The sequence below is a fragment of the Prionailurus bengalensis genome, chromosome A2 (assembly GCF_016509475.1).
Source record: "Prionailurus bengalensis isolate Pbe53 chromosome A2, Fcat_Pben_1.1_paternal_pri, whole genome shotgun sequence".
Taxonomy (NCBI): Eukaryota; Metazoa; Chordata; class Mammalia; order Carnivora; family Felidae; genus Prionailurus; species Prionailurus bengalensis.
In genome coordinates this window covers 168400482-168418681 of record NC_057348.1, presented here as the reverse complement: position 1 = coordinate 168418681, position 18200 = coordinate 168400482, and the positions used below count along the sequence as shown (strand labels likewise).

The following is an 18200-nucleotide window of genomic DNA, read 5'->3' as shown; positions in this document are numbered from 1 at the left end:
AGGCTTCTTCCTTCTCTTCTTTACCTTCTCTTGCTTTACCTACTCTTACGCATTGATGCCGGAATACTAGTTTACCCTCACAGTCCTTGGCAAGCTTTTCCAGGAATCTTTGGAGAGTGTTTCCTGTGAATTCAGCATTTCCTTCTTCCTTACTGGCTTCTGGCCATATCCTCCAGCACCAGCCCTCAGAGACAGCCTCTGGTACTGCCGTGGAGTTTGGTCGGGCCAGAGGCAGAGCCTCCAGTGCTCAGCATGGGCATCAGATGACGAAAGGGAGGGAGAGGTCTGAAGGAGGAAAAGGAGGCGCACAGTCATCCAGGGAAGGAGATGGACCACGGCCGATGCCCAGGCATGGGTAGGCAGTGCTGGGATTTTGCCCGTGGACTAAGCTGAGCACTGGCTGTGCTGCTGTCCAAAAATTAAGGCTGCCTATGGGTTCTGGGAAAGACGGGTGGGGGCATTCCCTACAGGCTTTGCTACTAGGGGCACAGAGGGTATCCCCACCTACTAATGCTGATGGAACCTCCTCCCTCTTCATGTGACAGCCAGACACAGACTCCCATAAGCTTCCCAGCACTAAGGCCTTGTTCCTTTAGGGTACAAGGTTAGGGAGCTGTGGGTGTGCTAAGGCTCTGGCCCTTCCTGAGCCCCGAGAGGATCATTCCTGAGAGGAGCTGCCTTTCTTCCTCTTTCCTCAGGCGGGCTGTCCTGTCCTGGTCAGGAGCAGGTCAGAATTTGCCCCAGGGGCAAACGCTTTGTGTGCTTGATCCTGACTGTTCATGAGCAATGACTATTACGAGTTTTTACCTTGTTTTAGAAGGGGTAGGGGTGTTGGAAGGGAGAGAAGGGAAGACTACATTTCTCAGAAAGTTCTGTTGTGTTATTAAAGCACCTCCACTGCTCCAGGGTGTCACCCTCCCACTGTAACTGTGTGTGAAGTTAGTCAGGTTGTCCTCACTTACACAGTGGAACGTGGCCACGGATTTTTTTTTTTTTGTCTTGCAGGCAGATCTGGAATCAATTTTGCAGTCGCCAGGTGGGAAACCTCACAACTTTAATGAAGCGATGGCTCTGCGAGCCTTCAGCCTCCACTGCCGGCTGAGTATTCATCTTCAGCACAAGGTGAGTGTGTGCCTGGCTGTGTCCCAATACGAAGTGTGTTGGCAATACTGGTTCTGGTACTAATTTGTCTTTCTGTTGTTGGACAGTTCTGCTCAGAAGGAAAAGTTTACCTGTCCATTTTGGAAGACACTGGGTTTTGGTTAGAAAACAAAGTTCTATCTTTTATCCAAGATCAAGAAGAAGAATATCTCAAGCTTCACAGGGTTGTTTATCAGCAGATTATCCAGGTTAGAAGTCTTTAAACATGGAAACCTTCTCTTCACCAAGTTCGTGATGTGGTTTCAGATTTTATTTTCTATCTTAAAGTTGTAACTTGGATAGTAGTGTTGCTCTTCTTAAATACTCACAGTGTCATTTCAGCATCTAGAGTTTGTCTTTTCCCAAAACATAAGCCATGTAATTTTTATGTAATCTTATACATTGCATGTAATAGGTGTTCAGTAATGTTTGTGGAATTACATAAAATGGGTTTCCAGATTTCTTATGGAAATAAAAATGAGAACTAAAGTATCTTTATGAAAATTCTTCTGTAAAACATCTTTATTAATACCTGCCTTAAGAGATCGTTAGTAGTACAAGCAGATATTCGAAGCTTTGCAAGGCTGGATTTATTCCCCTTTTTTGGCTTTCAGTAGCCTCTGTTTAAGGTGAATCTGTGTGTCTTACAGACCTACCTGATGGTGTGTAAAGACGTTGTGATGGTCGGCCTTGGCGATTATAAGTTTCAGATACAACTTTTACAATGGAGTCTCGGAATCATGCAAACAGGTATACTTCATTCATTAAAGAACATGTTTAAAGCAATTAATAACCAAACCAGCCCCTCCCTTGGTCACTTTGCTGATCAGGACTCTTGCTTTCAGGTGACAGGTAGGCAATGCAAACTAGCAGATGCCAAAAAAGGAATTTATAGACTGAGGCAGCTAGGAGGTTCACACGTGTCAGGGCGCCTGGGTGGCTCCGTTAGTTAAGTGTCCGACTCTTTATCTCAGCCCAGGTCTTGATCTCAGGGCTGTGAGTTCAAGCCTCCCATTGGGTTCCACACGGGGTGTTGAAGCCTACTTAAAAAACAAACAAACAGAACAAAACAAAGGTGCTTCTGGTGTCAGACATGCCTGAGTCCACAGAGTTTTTCTCACGAGGGCCTTAGGATTCTCCTCCCTGTGGTTTGCCTAATTGTCAAGTGACTTTGCAGCGTGGTGGGCTTGTGCAGTGGCAGCCCCCAGCCTGTTTGCTTGCCACATGGGGGGTGTGAGTAGGGTTCTTTAATGCCCCCTCAGAACCACTGGGAAGTTGCTATTCCCCCAAAGACCTATAGTAACTAACACCGCGAGGTCTGTGCTTGCACACTAGGTACTAATTTAAATGTGTTTAGTGAGTGAGTGAGAGGTCGGCTTCCTTCCAGCTGGTCTGGGCGGAGCTGGACTGAGTGATTACCTGGAGGTCACAGCCCCATCACTTGATGGCATGAGGAGTGGTGCTATGATCCAGGCTTTCTCCCCTGCCTCTCATCAATGCGTAAGAGTAGGTAAGGCGAGAGAAGGGCAGGAAGAAGCCTTCCTACAGACTGGCATGTTCTGAGAAACAGGGTTTTCCGCAGGCCCAGAACTGTGACCTGGCCCCCGTCTCGCTTTATCAAATTAATGCAACACAGTAAAGGAAGTGATTTGGAAGAGAAAAACAACTGATAAACTACAGTGTTAGAAATTTAAGAGTTGGCCTATGAGATTTGTAAATCACATTTTGAAAGTTCTTGGGCCGTTCCTCTCAGACTTAGAGCTGGTGTTAATGTTGCCATTACATGAGAAAATAAGACATGTTCTCTAATCCAGGTGTTCAGGGGACCACGCTGTCTCCACGTGTAGTGAGCCTGGTTCTTAGTGGCTCAGTTAAATATGCTGTTACTGTTGTTGAAGGCATTGGCATTATAATTAAAGGGAGTAAGTTTTTAAATTTATTTGTTAAATTTTATATGTATTCAAATTTAGAATAATCTGATCAGCCTGGTATTGGCTTACCAGTAACAATCTTAAGTTACCGTAATATACACGTGTTGTGTGAAAAACGTAGTGATCTCAGCTAAATTTTGTGGTTAAATAACTGCTTTTTTCTAATTTTCTTTCTAGTGAAGGGATTCTTTTATGTGTCATTACTTCTTGGCATTCTGAAAGAGGTAACTGGAAGTTCCTTGATACAGAAACCAGATTCAGATGAAGAAGCTATGACGCTGTTCGATACGGTCCAGAAAGTATTTCAGAAAATGTTGGAATGTATGGCACGGAGCTTCAGGAAGCAGCCGGAAGAAGGCCTACGGGTACTCCTGCCTTCCCGGGCTGGGCTGTTGGTCAATAGACGGCCAGTGTTTGCCAGGCAAACGGGTGCATGGGGATGTGTCGTCTCACACACGGGCTCAGTTAGCATTCGCGGGTGCGGTTGGGCTGTTGGGTGGGGTGCAACTTGGTGTGGGAGGTAAGTTACAGGGCGCTGGCCTTCCGGTGCTGCCCCTGACTTCCTTCAGAGCATGGCGCGGTCAGAGGAGATGCCGTGCCTTCTGTGCCTGGCGCGGGAGGTCCAAGAGCCCACCTCTGACTCTTAGTCTTGGAACAGGTTTTAATGAGCCCAGCTCAGCAGGCCAACAGCAAGAGAGAGAGTCCTCTGCCAGGCAGGACAGGAAGCCCAGAACTACTTGTAACGGGCTTGTGAATACTCCGTTGTTATTTCACAGAGTTTTCCAATTAAAATATACTTTTGAGAATGCTGGTTTTGATTATTCGTAGATGACGAGGACTTTCCTCAGATGAGATACTGATTTCCGTCATAGACTACCCTCTCATTACCTGTCAGTGTCCCCTCAGTGGGAGTGAGAGTCACAGAGCTGGAAGGGCCTGGGGGTCCCTTGCTGGTAAAAGCTTTTGTGAAGTAGGGTTCTTGAGTAGCCAGTTCATGTGGGAAATAGTGACCCATGTGCCATACTTGCTTGACTCCTAAAATCATACTGTCATTCGATGGGGCCAGTCTTTGTTTTCTTTCTTTTTTTTTTAATGTTTATTTTTAAGAGAGAGAGCGTGAATGGGGGAGGGGCAGAGAGAGAGGGAGACACAGAATCCGAAGCAAGCTCCAGGCTCCGAGTAGTCAGCACCGAGCCTGACATGGGGCTCGAATTCACGAACTGTGAGATCATGACCTGAGCCGAAGTCAGATAATGGAGCCACCCAGGTGACCCCAGTCTTAGTTTTCTAAGTAGTGGTTTAAAAATGCAAATTAGCTATTCTTTTTTTTTTTTTTTTTTTTTTTTTTTTTAAGATTTTACTTTTTTAAGTAATCTCTGCACCCACTGTGGGGCTTGAACTCACGTCCCCAAGATCAAGAGTCCATGCTTCGCTGACCTGGCCACCCAGGTACCCCCCAGCTATTCTTTTAATTTTTTAATTTTATATATATATATATATATATATATATATATATATATATATATATATATATAAATTATATAAATATATAAAATACATATATATACACACACACGCACATATATATTTAATGTTTATTTATTTTTGAGAGATAGCACAAGTAGAGGAGGGGCAGAGAGAGAGTGAGAGTGAGAGGGAGACAGAGAATCTGAAGCAGGCTTCATGCTCAAAGCTGTCAGTTCAGAGCCCAACGCAGGGCTCGAACTCACCAACTGTGGGATCATGACCTGAGCCAAAGTCAGATGCTCAACTGACTGAGCCACCCAGGCACCCCCAAATGCTTCTGTTTTTGATGAGTTGGTTCAAGTGCTGTGATCTGTTTGTGTAGTTTAGTTTGTGCCAGAATCTTTTATTTTCTCACCAAATCTTTTACCATTGACTGTGCTCCTTCTACCAGAACACGTGGCCTCATGGTCTTCTTTCACTGTTGATGCTGTATCTTTACCTTTTCTTTATTTATGCTGTTGGTCCTTCTCTTCTTGGGGGTTTTTGCATTGCTTTTGTTGCTATTTCCAGTGGGCTTCACTGCTGTCTGTCCTTGTCTAGCTGTGGTGCCTGAGAGATCGGAGTCAGTAATGGGAAAGGAAGGAGTGGATGCTGATAACGGGCAAACAAGATTTGGGACGCCTGGACCCCTAGGGAGGACAATAGGAATGTTTGTCCTGTAAAGTGTCTTTTTTTAACCCCTGAAAAATGACTAACTGGTGTGTTTTCTTGTAGCTTCTTTACTCAGTTCAGACCCCTCTTCATGAATTTCTAATGACCGTTCAGTCTTGGCATGCGGACACGCCCGTGCACCGGGGCGTACTTTCCACTGTGATCGCTGCATCTGTGGTGGAGATAAGTCACCGACTACGCAAGGTGAAGTCTGTTGATCCTGAAACTCTTGTGTCTGCTTTTGACTGTACAACATTCTATTTTCTACTGGCAGCACATTTTCATGTTTTTCCAAGTATTTTTTAAGAACTCAGAGTTGAGTAGGTAGCCTGCTTCTCCAGCCCCCTCCCCTCAGTTGCCTAGCAGGCTTATGACTAGAGTCATGTGACTTTTGGGATGTTGTCATCTTTGACTAAAACCAAGCTAGTCCTTCCACTGTGAACTTTTTTTTTTTTTTTTTTTTTTGCTGCATTTTAGAGATCTACGTGAGTTGATATATTTCTTGAGATTCTTCTCTCCTCAGGGCGCCTGGGTGGCTCGGTTGATTAACCATCCAACTCTTGTTCTCAGCTCAGGTCTTGATCTCAGGGTTGTGAGTTCAAGCCCTGACTGGCCTCTCTGCTGGGCGTGAAGGCTACTTACAAAAAAAGAAAAAGAAAATCTCTCCTGACAAGGCAGAAGCAGCAGTGATCAGTGGTGAGCAGGAGGCAGGACAGTTTGGGGTAGTTTGCATCTGACTGCATTGCTGTAGCATAAACCATACTTTTCTTTTTCATTTCTAAGCACAGGAAATTTGAATTTCCGATATCATTTTAACAGATAATGTATTCATTTCTACTCTGTAAGTGACTGGCTGTGTTCCTAACAGTTGCAGATTTTTTATAGTTAGCTTTCTTGGGTAAAGATTGGCCTAACCAGGATGATAACTCCAGTCAGAACTGTTTCCCCAGAAAGACCCTCAAGGCATGGCGGGAGGGTGTGGAACAGTGCCATAGAAGATAGAAAGGTGATGATAGATTTTCTCTGTATGAAAAGATGGGATCTGGCAGTCAATGTTGTTGACTTAAATAAATGTACATATATATAATTTATTTGAATTCTGTACTGTGAGGTCATGAGTATGAAAAAAGCTAAGTTCCTATAACAATAGATTTTAAGACCCTCCTTAAAGCTTTAAGGAAGGTCATTTTGGTTTAGGAAAGTGATAGCTAGATTATACATAGAATTAAGAGCTAGGATTTATTTACTCCATCGAGCTTTATAGCTGACAAGTATAGATCAATCGATTAATGGCCTATGGCCAAACCTGGCTCACCATCTGGTTTTGTAAATGAAGTTATATTGGAGCATAGCCACACCCACCGTTTACAGATTTTCTGTGGCTACTTCATCTGTAACTGCAGAGTTGAGTAGTTGTGACAGAGGTGGTTTGCCCACAGAGCTGATGTATTTCACTACTTTACAGGAGGTGTTCGCTGACCTCTCTTGTATCCTTACTGACTTGTCTGCATGTTCCATCAGTGAGAGGTTAGCGCTGCTGTGGATTTGTCTCTTCCCGTTAGTTTGCATGTACTTGGGAGCTTTGTTAGGTGTGCACATGGGACTACTATGTTGTTTTGATACACTGACTGTCTTTAGTTGTGAGACATCTTGTCATCTCTGGTGATACTTCTCATTAGTCTGCTCTGGCATTTTTCATGTTTGCATAGCATATCTTTTTTTTTTTTACCCTTTTGCTTTTGACCTGTTTTTCCTGTGTTTAAAGTGTTTCCTATAATCACTACATGGGTAGACCTGTTTTTTTTGTTTTTTTTGTTTTGTTTTGTTTTTTTGGTCTAGTTTACAATCTCTGCCTTTGACTTGGGGTGCTTAGCCCATTTGATTTTAATGACATAATGATATATGTATAGATATATTTTTTAAGTTTATTTATTTTGAGAGATTAAGAGCAGGAGCAGGGGAGGGACAGAGAGAGAGGGAGAGGCAGAATCCCAAGCAGGCTCCCTCAGTGTCAGCACAGAGCCTGATGTGGGGCTTGATCTCATGAACCATGAGATCATGACCTGAGCTGAAATCAGGAGTTGGACACTTAACCGATTGAGCCACCCAGGTGCCCAATATATTTGGGTTTAATTTGACCGTTTTGATGTTTGTTTTCTATTAGTTCCCCTACTTCTTTTCCTGCCATTTCTTGATGAAATGGCAGTGTTTGCACTGTTCCATTTTATCTTCTCTGTTGACTTTATTTTTTAACGTTTATTTATTTTTGAGACAGAGAGAGAGCATGAACGGGGGAGGGTCAGAGAGAGAGGGAGACACAGAATCGGAAACAGGCTCCAGGCTCTGAGCGGTCAGCACAGAGCCTGACGTGGGGCTCGAACTCACGGACCGCGAGATCATGACCTGAGACAAAGTCGGACGCTCAACTGACTGAGCCACCCAGGCGCCCCTCTTCTCTGTTGACTTTATATTGTCCTTTGTGTAACTGTTCTAGTGGTTTCTCTGGAGATTTTAATATGCATATTTAACTCATGAGTCTCCCTGCAGAAATTACAGTGTGCCTGTACATTTTAAGTCTTGTAACAATGTTCTTCCGATTAGCATTCTCCTGTTCCGTGCTCGTGTTATGTATTTTACTGCTACATATGCTAAAAATCTCAAGATTTTTATTATAACCAGTCAATAATCATTTGTCTGTATCACAAATGCATTTACATTTAAGATGTACATCATTTTAATGAGAAACAGCTATTTCATACATAAAGATGATTGACTTTAATATCCAAATTAGTATTATGAATCCTCCAGTGGGCGTATGGAAAGGCTGATTGAGGAGAGCTGTGTAGTCACACCTGATAGCTAAGAAGTAGGTGAGAGCCAGTGGTGGGTGTATGAAGGTGAGATTTGAAATAAAAGCATAACCTCCCTCCACCCCGACTCCTCTCCAGAGCAGGGTTCTGGATTTAGTCTTTCCGGGGAGCCATTTGCACGTGCAGTTTATTCACCACTAATGGATGACTTTAAACTTGTAAGGTTGGTGATAAAGGGCATAAATCCAGGCAGAGTCCCCTTCGTGCATCCAGACCAACGTTACTCCACTGTGGGTGGCTCTCTTCCTCCAGAGGACACTGGCCACGCCCGGGATCTGCTGGGTGGAGGCCTGGGACGCTGCTCAAAGCCCTGCAGTGCCAAGGACATCCCACAGCAAGGAATTAGCCAGTCCGAGATGTCAGTTGTGCTGGGACTGAGAAATCCGGATTCTAGATGAGTAGGAATAGCAAGTTAGACTCGCATAAAAACACATTATTTACAGAACATGATACCACATTAAAGGCTGTTTGACAAAAGTTTTGTCCATTGATGTATGTATCTTTTTACTTCTGTCTGATGAATAATATGCACCTGAATACAAAATAGATTAATCATAATTACTGTAGACATTTCAACAGTTAATAAAAATTATTCTTTTGGGTTTCTGGATGAAAACCCATAGCAGTGTAAAACAAGTAACTAGCCCTGTCTCCATTTCAATTTAGAAATTACTGATCTGTCTGAACTTCTTTCTAGGTTTCTGATGTAGAAGAGCTCACCCCGCCCGAGGGTCTTTCAGACCTTCCGCCATTTTCAAGGTGTTTAATAGGAATAATAATGAAGTCTCCGATTGTGATCAGGTAACCATGCTCTCTTTATTGCCCTGATCTCCTCACTTGGACTGTGAGCTCTCAGTAACTTCTGTCTATTCTTTGAGCTCTCAGAATTTCTCAAAGATGCATTTTTCCATGAGAAAAGTGTTTCATATAGTGTTCTCTAATCAGCAATTAAAACCAGTTGCATTATTTTAAAAACTTGCATTATACAAACAAATTCTGATTTTCTATAACATCCATCCATCCAAATAGTCCCTGGTTATGCTTTTCATAACTAAAATTCAGCTAGAGGGAAACATTTAAAATGTTAATGTGTAGCAAATACTTGTTCCTAAGTACACTCAGAACACTTGACTAGGTTCAGCACTAGTGTGGTTCTTGGGTACGTGCTGTCCCTGTGTCACTTGGCTGCAGTTCCGGGTTTGTTGTGGCCCAGGCAGGACTCATGGAGTATGGAAGGAGTGGTTTTGCACTTGCCTAATACCTGAGGGACTATAATAGCAGATACATTCAAAATGAAAACTTTAAAAAAAGCGTCATATTTAGCAGCCATAAATTATCTTTCAGTGACATTGAATCTTTTTTGTGTGCATTGTGGGTATACAGAGTAGCTTTTTTTCAATTACCAAAATGTCCCCATTCTCTTCCTGGCAACATCATGTGATGTTAATATCTTACCTGTGTGACTCGGCACATTTACAGTGAACGTATTAGAAGGTTTAATCCACGTTACCTGAAAGCTAGAATTCATGGTGGTTGATGAATCTTGGCTGTGTTAGTCCTCCTATAAAGTTTTAGGATATATGCTATAGAATAATTCCAGATATTTATTAATTTTTTGCAGGTCATTTTTAGATGAATTAAAGGCGTGTGTTACTTCTGATGATATTGAAGGCATTGTGTGTCTCACAGCTGTTATGCATATTATTTTGGTTATTAACAAAGGTTGGTTAAATGTTCTCTCATACTGTCTGGGATATTGCTGGGTGTAATCTCATACAGAACTGTTATGGAATGTTTGGGAATTCGGTTCCATGTTTGTGGCATCCCCTTTCAGTCAGACCCTCCCAGCTCTTGTAGCCTGCTCTCCCATGCTCTGCACAAACAGTGTCTGCTGGGTTTCCTCTGCTCAGCTAACCCTGTACTAGCCTGGAAACCAGCTGGCTCACGCTTCCTAATGCAGTCCTGTTCACCTGTCACCTTTCCCCACTGGACCCATTACATGTCCCTCCTTGTGCCTCAGAATTGAATTCCTGTTGGTTTGTCACGTGTTACCTATGTTTAAAGTTCTGAATTTATTTTTGCTAATGATGGTATGTTTTGGTGTTAATACTTAATGTATCTTCTGTTCTGCTTAAGCCTTGCACTTGCCTTTTCTGAATATCCCAGCCAGTTGAAATAGTACCGGAAAAATAATTGGAGATACTTATAAAATGCTCATCTCAGTATAAAATGCAGTAATCTCCCTGCAGATTACCGTTAAGTTTCTGAATTTTTTGCTCAGCTTTACTAATGTTGAAATGATTTTCGAAGACATAACGTGTTACAGATAGAGAGTGCTTCTAGGGAGATAGGCACTCTCCATAAGCCTGAATGCATGGCGTGCCTACAGAATCATGATAACACTTTGTGACTAGCGTTACCCAGGCTGGGCATCAGAAAAGACTTCTAAGGGACTGTCACCCAAGTTGAGGCCTGGAGAATGAGGGGAAATTCTCCATGTGAGAGGGTGAGGACAGGGGCTGGGGTGCTGCTGAGCACCTAGTACTTAACAGGTGCTTCAGTATTTGCCACACTGATGATGACTCTGAAATGTGGCAGTTGTCATCTCTGATGGAGGTACAGGTGATGGCATAGACAGAGCTCATGCAGTTGTCCACCAGAACTGTCCGTAAGGGCTGATGAAGTGCTTTCAAAAATGTCCACTTCATCTTTTCACATCCCTGTGAGGGGATGATTCCTGTTCCACAGGTCAGTGGGTAGATTAACTCGAAGGGTGGGGAGGGTCATTCTTCTTGAACTTGTGCCCATATCGATAGCAGAGTATGCTTGCTTTTGTGTGCCAGTGTTAAAATCGTTGCTCTGTCTTTACTATAACTTCCTCTTAGGTAAACAGAGAAGTTCAAGAGTGAAGGATGTTGCAGCCACTGTTCACAGAAAACTGAAGACGTTTATGGAGATCACCCTGGATGAGGACAGCACGGAGAGGTAAAGCACTAGATGTGCTCCAGGCACGTTTGCTGAGAGCTGTGGGTTCCCTGCCCGTCCGTTTGAGATCACGTTTTCATTCCTGCTGGTTACAGCCAGGCCGTGAGGAAGCAGGCTTGCTTGGGAAACCCCTTGGACATATGTTTAATTTACTCCCTGATTTTGTCTTCAAAAATAAAAACAAAATTGTCATCTCGTAAATTCTACTCCAGAAGAGTAAAGGCATACAGACTTATTTCATATGTATATACAAACCAGACAAGATTATTTTTGGTGGTTTGCTATGTTTTTGAAACTGTAGGCATTTCTCAGATATAATTGCTCAGTCCCCAAGCGTCCACAATGAGGATGGGAAAGGTCCCTCCATAACTTTGAAGAAATACTTGTCATTTCTTCATTCTTGGGGGGCTTGTTGGTGCCACAGGGACTGGTCTGAGGAAGGTGTTCATTGGGCTCCTGCGGCCGAGTGCCTTTGTTGTTACGTACCGTTTTTGACATGCTCTGCAACTTGCTGTAAACTCTTGTTATTAGTTTAGTTGTTTGATTCTCCGGCCAACCACAAAAACTGTTTTTCTTGCTGTTTTCTGAACTTCATAAGGTTAAATGTTAATAGAGCTCTGAACTTGGTAATAGTTTCACGCATACCTGGGAAAGTACTTTTCTTAGTCACTTTCTCCTTTGCAAAAAGGCCTTGAAAACTCTAAATTGCTAAATTATGAACAAAGACAGTTTTATTTTTTTCTTCCTATCTGTATACCTTTGTACCCTTTCTTTCCTTCTCTTACTACATTAGCTAGGACTTCAGTGCTTTTCAGTTGAAAAGCAGTCGTGAGAAGGGGCGTCCTTGCCTTGTTCCTGATCTTAGTGGGAAAGCTTCTATTTTCTCACCATTAAGTACGTTAACTGCAGATATTTTGTGGGTGTTCTTTACCAAGTTGAGGACGTTCCCTTCCTAGTTGACCGAGAGTTTTTATTCTGCATTGGTGTTTGATTTTGTCAAACACTTTTTCTGCATCTACTGATAGGATCATATGCTATCATATTCTTCTTTAGTCTGTTGATAATGATGGATTACACTAAGCAATTTTTTTTAGTTTTTTTTTTTTTTTTTTTTTTTTTTTTTGAGAGAGAGAGAGCAAGTGGGGAAGGGGCAGAGAGAGAGAGGGGGACAGAGGATCTGAAGCGGACCCTTTACTGACAGGCTGACAGCAGTGAGCCTGATATGGGGCTCGAATCCGCAAACTGTGAGATCGTGACCTGAGCCGAAGTTAGACGCTTAACTGGCTGAGTCACCCAGGCTCTCCTATACTAAGTCATTTTTGAATGTTGAACCAGCCTTGCATACTTGGAATAAATCCCAGTTGGCCGTGGAGAAGTTTTTATACGCTGTTGTTATTAATTGTACGTAGTCGATTGATGGTGCTATTGAGTTCAACCATGTTCTTAATGATTTTCTGCCTGCTGGATCTGTCCATTTCTGATAAGAGGGGTTGTGCTTTATATCTTTTGTGATCCTGATACTAGGTGCACATGAATTTAGAACTCCTACATCTTCGTAATAAATCGACCCTTTTATTTTTATGAGGGGTCTCTCTTTATCTCTGGTAATGCTTTCCCCATAAAGTCCATTTTGTCTGCTATTAAGACAACTGTACCAGCCTCCTTTGGTGTTTCCTGAGTGTTTGTGGCATTCCAGTCAGAAGGCAGAACCACACTGTGACCAGGACAGGGAGGTCTCCATGTCAGAAATCCTTCTCAGGGTGTTGGTCGAAGAGTTACTGGCTGGTGGGAGTTAAAGCGAACTCCAAAGCATAGAGGAAAGGCAGATGTGAGGAGCACCTTTGCCCCAGTGCTGAGACTGCTCCCCAGATGGAGTAGTCCTGAGGCCGTCTGGCGGAACTCACTGGAAATCCAAGCTCTGGGGGCAGGGGATCTGCTGGAACCAAAGCTGGAGCCCTCTCCCAGTCCCGTGAGCTCGTATGCTGCTCTGGTCAGGGGGATGCTGGCTGGGCGGCTGCTCTGTGGGGCCTGGTGGGGGCAGTGGGCTGAGGTGCCACTTGTGCCGTTGGGGTCTCCTGGAGGAGGCTTGGCTCTCTGCAGTGGTCAGAACCGGGAAGAGAAAGCCCCCATGGACCAGGCATACTGGCACCAGGCCTTGACAGGGTATGGAGCAGGGCACTGGAGTAGATGGGGATTTGCAAGACCTTGGTTGTGAGCAAGGGGAATGCGTTCAATTATGTGCTTCATCCTAAAAACTATTGAATATTTACCATGTGTTTTAATAAGGTCGAGTTTGCAACTGTATATTTGAAGGAGAAACCCAACAGACTCTAGGTTTCATGAGCTTGTTTTATTTCTAGACACTTACGGGGAAGAGGGAATTGATCTTCGATTTGGAGGAAATGAGGAGTGTTTGTATATTTCAGAAAACACGTGACAGCATAAATATTTTTACCAGGCGCATCAGAATTACAAACTGTAAATGTGATAAGGTATTTTCATAGGATGTGGTAACAATCTCAAGTCCAAGCATTTTACAAGATTTTTTTGCTTTTAGAAATAACATTTGCAAGGATAGGGTTTTTTTTTTTAATGTTTACTTATTTTGAGAGAGAGACAGAGCGTGAGCAGGGGAGGGGCAAAGAGAGAGGGAGAGAGAGAATCCCAAGCAGGCCCTGTGCTGTCAGTGCAGAGTCCAATGTGGGGCTTGATCCCACAACCATGAGATCATGGCTTGAGCTGAAATCAGGAGCTGGATGCTCAATTGACAGAGCCACCCAGGCGCCCCTAGAAATTTCTGTAATTTCTAATTGCACAGGGTTTTAAGGTGAGTATTTGTATCGTGTTATATTGAGAGGGAAAAAAAAGCCTTAGAAATTCAAACTTCACACTGTGGAAAGTGAAGGATATTCAGAGCTGATAACTTATGGCAGAGTTCTTCCTGTTAAGGAGGAAACATCCTAAAAAATAGGTATGGACTATGAAACTTGGGCCTCTTAAATATGCAAGAAACACACTGTAGAAAAGCCAGTATCTAAAAAAAAAAAAAAAAAAAAATTCAATCTAGGGGCACCTGGGTGGCTCAGTCAGTTGGGCATCTGACTTCAGCTCAGGTCATGATCTTACTGTGCGTGGGTTCGAGTCCTGAATCGGGCTCTGTGCTGACAGTGCAGAGCCTGGAGCCTGCTTTGGATTCTGTGTTTCCCTTTCTCTCTGCCCTTCCCCTGCTCATTCTCTCTCTCTCTCTCTCTCTCTCTCTCTCTCTCTCTCTCTTTCTCTCTCCCTCTCCCTCTCAAAAATAAATAAAACATTCCAAAAAAAAAAAAAATAAGTAAATGAAATCAGTCTAATGGAAAATAGACAAGATTTAAGACTAAATTTGAAAATATTACTGATTTGATGTTGGGGTAGATACATTAAGACAAGTCAGTATCTTTAAGACTCTGGTGGAAACCATTGGTCCAGTTAATAATTTAATCAATGGGGCATTAATTCAGAAGTGAACATTTTCTTAGTGATTATACTACTTTTCTCTCTAACAGTGCTAGTATTTCGTTACCTGGTCTGTTGGGTACTAAATAAAAAATGCTTCTCATTGCACTGCACCTGCCTCCCCCAGAGTAGCATCCTGTAAATTGGACTTAGTCTCTCAGGAGGAACGGTGTACATTTGCCAGCATGCTGGTGCCTTTAAATGCCGAGTATGTTATTTTTATTACTTTCGTGAATAGTCTGAAAATAGCAATAAATATACAATTAGAAATTTTAGAAGTATAAATATTTCCTAGGATTCAGGCTATATCATGAATTTTCCCACTGAGTAAATGAATTGTAATCGTATTATAAGCAAGTTATTTGCCATATTAATTATGCCCATATGTAGGCAACTTTGATAGTGTTATATGCAGTCCCCAACATGAAATATTGTTATTAGACCTTGAAGGAAAGGAGTACTCCCTGAAAAAAATCACATCTTTTTTGTTATCAAGTATTGATGAGTAATATTATTTTATTCTCCTGCATGAAATTTTAATAGTCTTTTAAAAATGATTTTGGGACTGGATGCTTTTTATAGCTCATTTAAAAGCATGCTTTTATCATCATCCATACCCAGTGGACCTTGGTGTAGATCATTTAAAACTATACGTAAATAAAGACAGGCCTTGTTTGTCTTATTAATTGTTTTTCTCAGAAAATTGATTTTGTCTGTTCCTCCCATGGCTGTGGTCACATTGGACGTTCTTCAGCATGTGAACACAGCCTGCCGTAGTCGGTGGGGCCTGATAGTGGACAGGGTTGTGAAGACTCGGCTTCTGACATATGTTTAAAGACTATGGGACTCAGGTGGGCGAGCACATCACTTGGTTCATATGTTGTGTCACACCTGAGAACCCTGGCCCAGGGAGGTAATTTGACTAAGGCTTGCCACCATTCCTTCCAGCTTGCTGCTGTGGTGGTGGCCTCCACAGGCCTGTGCCTCTCAACTGTTCACCGTCTCAGATCTATCTGCGGTGGCTGTGGGGCTCAGACACGAGGGTAGTGAGCAGTGAGAAGCAATCAGAGCAGCCATTACTCAGGTAACAGTGGTGGGCCAGCCGGCCAGTTAATAACAAGAGTCTTCAAAGAAAAACTCAGTTATACCCCAGAAGGAAGATGGAGAGTTAAAACCCCTAAATTTAAAATGTCCCTGACGTGGAGAGACGTCACTGTTGAGACTCAGATTCAGATAGTCTAAAAGATCTGGGTGGCTCAGTCAGTTGAGCGTCCGACTTCAGCTCAGGTCGTGATCTCACGGTTCATGAGTTTGAGCCCCACATCAGGCTCTGTGCTGACAGCTCAGAGCCCATTTCAACACTCTGTCCCCCCTCTCTGCCCCTCCCCTGCTTGCGTTCTCCCAAATACAAATACATATTAAAAGATCATGTTGGAGGAATATCTCAGAACACAGACTAGATACTGAAGAAGATGAGTCATGGGTAAAGACAGATGAGAAATAAACCCAAGAAAAGCAGTAATTCAGCAAACAATAGAAGATTTCCCAGTGGAAGAAATGTGTAATTTTAAAAATTCTTTTTTTGTTTGTTTCACTGAATTCTGTGTGGAATAACACCTAAGTAAGTCTGAATAAAATTACTGAATTCCAGGGTAAAGAGAAAAACCTCAGAATTTCTCTAGATTTGTGCTGCCCCTGCACCGGCCACTTTGTTACATGTGGAAATTGACAACATGAGATGTGGCAACTCTGAGCTGTGGCTCCGAAATGAAATATAAAGTAGGCCCTGGGTTCAGAAGATGGTGTGAAAAAAAACCATTGTAAAATATATCAGTGTGTGTGGCTTCAGAGTCAACGTGGGGCTTGAACCCACAACCCTGGGATCAAGAGTCGGATGCTTTGCTAACTGGGCCAGCCGGGCGCCCCCCTCCTTTGGGTATCTTGAGTTAAATAAAATATACTAAGATGAACTTTACCTTATTCTTTTGAGCTCTTTTAATGAGGCAACTAGAAAATTTAGTTATGTGCCTGTTTGTACTGATACTGGACAGGGCTGTTCTAGACCACGTGGTTGGTTAGTCTCCATGGAGAGTGGGACCCAGGCAGACGGTAGCTGAACGATGAATCTGCTGAAATGTCACTGAGGCTAATGGTTGGTACTTGTGTCTGGGGCCCGCATACCCTCCGAGGGTAGTGCTTGGGACCCTCCAGGTTAGCAGGTGGCAAAGGAGGAAGGGAGCATACCTGTGTGAGGTCTGCCCGGTAAGGGCTCCCGTGTGAAGTGGATCCTTGCAAGGCTTGGGGCAGTGTCTTGAGTGGGGTCAGCCCAAACCTGGCTCTGTTGGGTGGGGAGGAGTATATAAGGGAGGGCCTGAGGAAGTGAGGTGGGTCTAAGAGTGATTGGGTCTACGTGTCATTGTAAGAGCAAGTCTTGGGGTAAATCGTTTTCATTTATCTGGTGCTTTTGTGGAAGGAAACAAAGCCCATGATTGTGAAAGGCACTTGACATGTTTATGGGTCTGCTGTGGATCCGAGTAGTGGTTTAGATCCTCACAAATGTTTAGATCCTCACAAATGAGAGTACTTCTGAGTACATGAGAGTTCACCTATAGAAAACTTGGCCTGGTGAGCACATTTTATTGGGCTCGGAACTGCTGCTGGCTGTGGGAGCAGTGATGACGGCTCTAAGTGCTGATTCCTCGTGATGGGGATTCGTGCTCCATTTTACATCAGAAGCAAGTAGCGGAAGTTACTGATTTATTTCACTCTCTCTGAGCATACGTTCAGTTGCAAACCATTTCTAGTTTTATTTTGTAAAAGTGTATGTTTGGGTATTTTGGTCGTTGATTTGTTATTAGTTACCTTTCTTTGTGTTTCAGGTTTCTCTATGAATCGTCATCAAGGACTTTGGGAGCACTTCTGAATTCATAACCCACCTAACATCTTTGGTCGGGTGAGAACAGAGGAAAAGGACTTCGTGAAAATGAACTGAATGTGTATTTTCCTAGTGTTTCTAATGTTGATAATCTGTGTCATAGGAGTGGGACTTACTTGGGGAGTTAGAAGTAGGAAATTCAAAGGTTCTTAGGTTTTTGCCTGGTGCCTGCATGAATAATATATTTAACGTAAAGGACTCTAGGTATTAGTGGTGTGGAAACCCGTGGCGCAAAGGGGGAAAAACACTTTTCTAGCAAACTTGGTTGTTTTAAAAATGACTTTTGTATATATAATATTGCTTGAGACTATGACTAATAAAAGCAATGACAACATCTGTTTGTGCACTTTATTTAAAAATCTTAGTACGTGTCTTCCCCTTTAGAGACAAGGGTTGAATTGTGCCAAGAGTAGAAGGTGCTAAGAAGAGGGTGCCAGGTTCAGGGGGAGGAGCCGGGGGGTCCTGTAGAAGCCTCCTCTCCTCGTCTTGATGCTGCTTTGCTGGACGTCAAGACAGGCCGCCGGCTCTAAATATGAGTGACAGAGAACCGAGTCCTTCAGCCTGAAGGTGAATCACTGGTATCTTTTCTTTCTGAGAGCTGACATGGTGTCAGCAGAGGGCCAGGTCTGTGTCCATCTCCCTGTCAGCCACGATTTCTGCGTTGTGACA

At 43.2% G+C, this 18200-nt stretch overlaps 1 protein-coding gene across 8 annotated transcripts in view; it reads left to right on the top strand.

The window, feature by feature from the left end:
- The window catches only part of NCAPG2 (non-SMC condensin II complex subunit G2), a 64202-nt gene extending 46337 nt beyond the window's left edge, over positions 1-17865 (top strand). For all 8 annotated transcript variants that reach the window (XM_043590052.1, XM_043590054.1, XM_043590056.1 and 5 more), the window contains 9 exons: positions 1006-1122; positions 1209-1349; positions 1791-1890; positions 3249-3436; positions 5313-5453; positions 8817-8920; positions 9741-9841; positions 11005-11104; positions 17476-17865. In XM_043590052.1, coding sequence (XP_043445987.1) covers positions 1006-1122; positions 1209-1349; positions 1791-1890; positions 3249-3436; positions 5313-5453; positions 8817-8920; positions 9741-9841; positions 11005-11104; positions 17476-17527 — 1044 coding nt within the window. In that variant the 3' untranslated portion in view covers positions 17528-17865. The remainder of the gene's footprint in view (positions 1-1005; positions 1123-1208; positions 1350-1790; positions 1891-3248; positions 3437-5312; positions 5454-8816; positions 8921-9740; positions 9842-11004; positions 11105-17475) is intronic.
- The last annotated feature ends 335 nt before the right edge of the window (positions 17866-18200 follow it).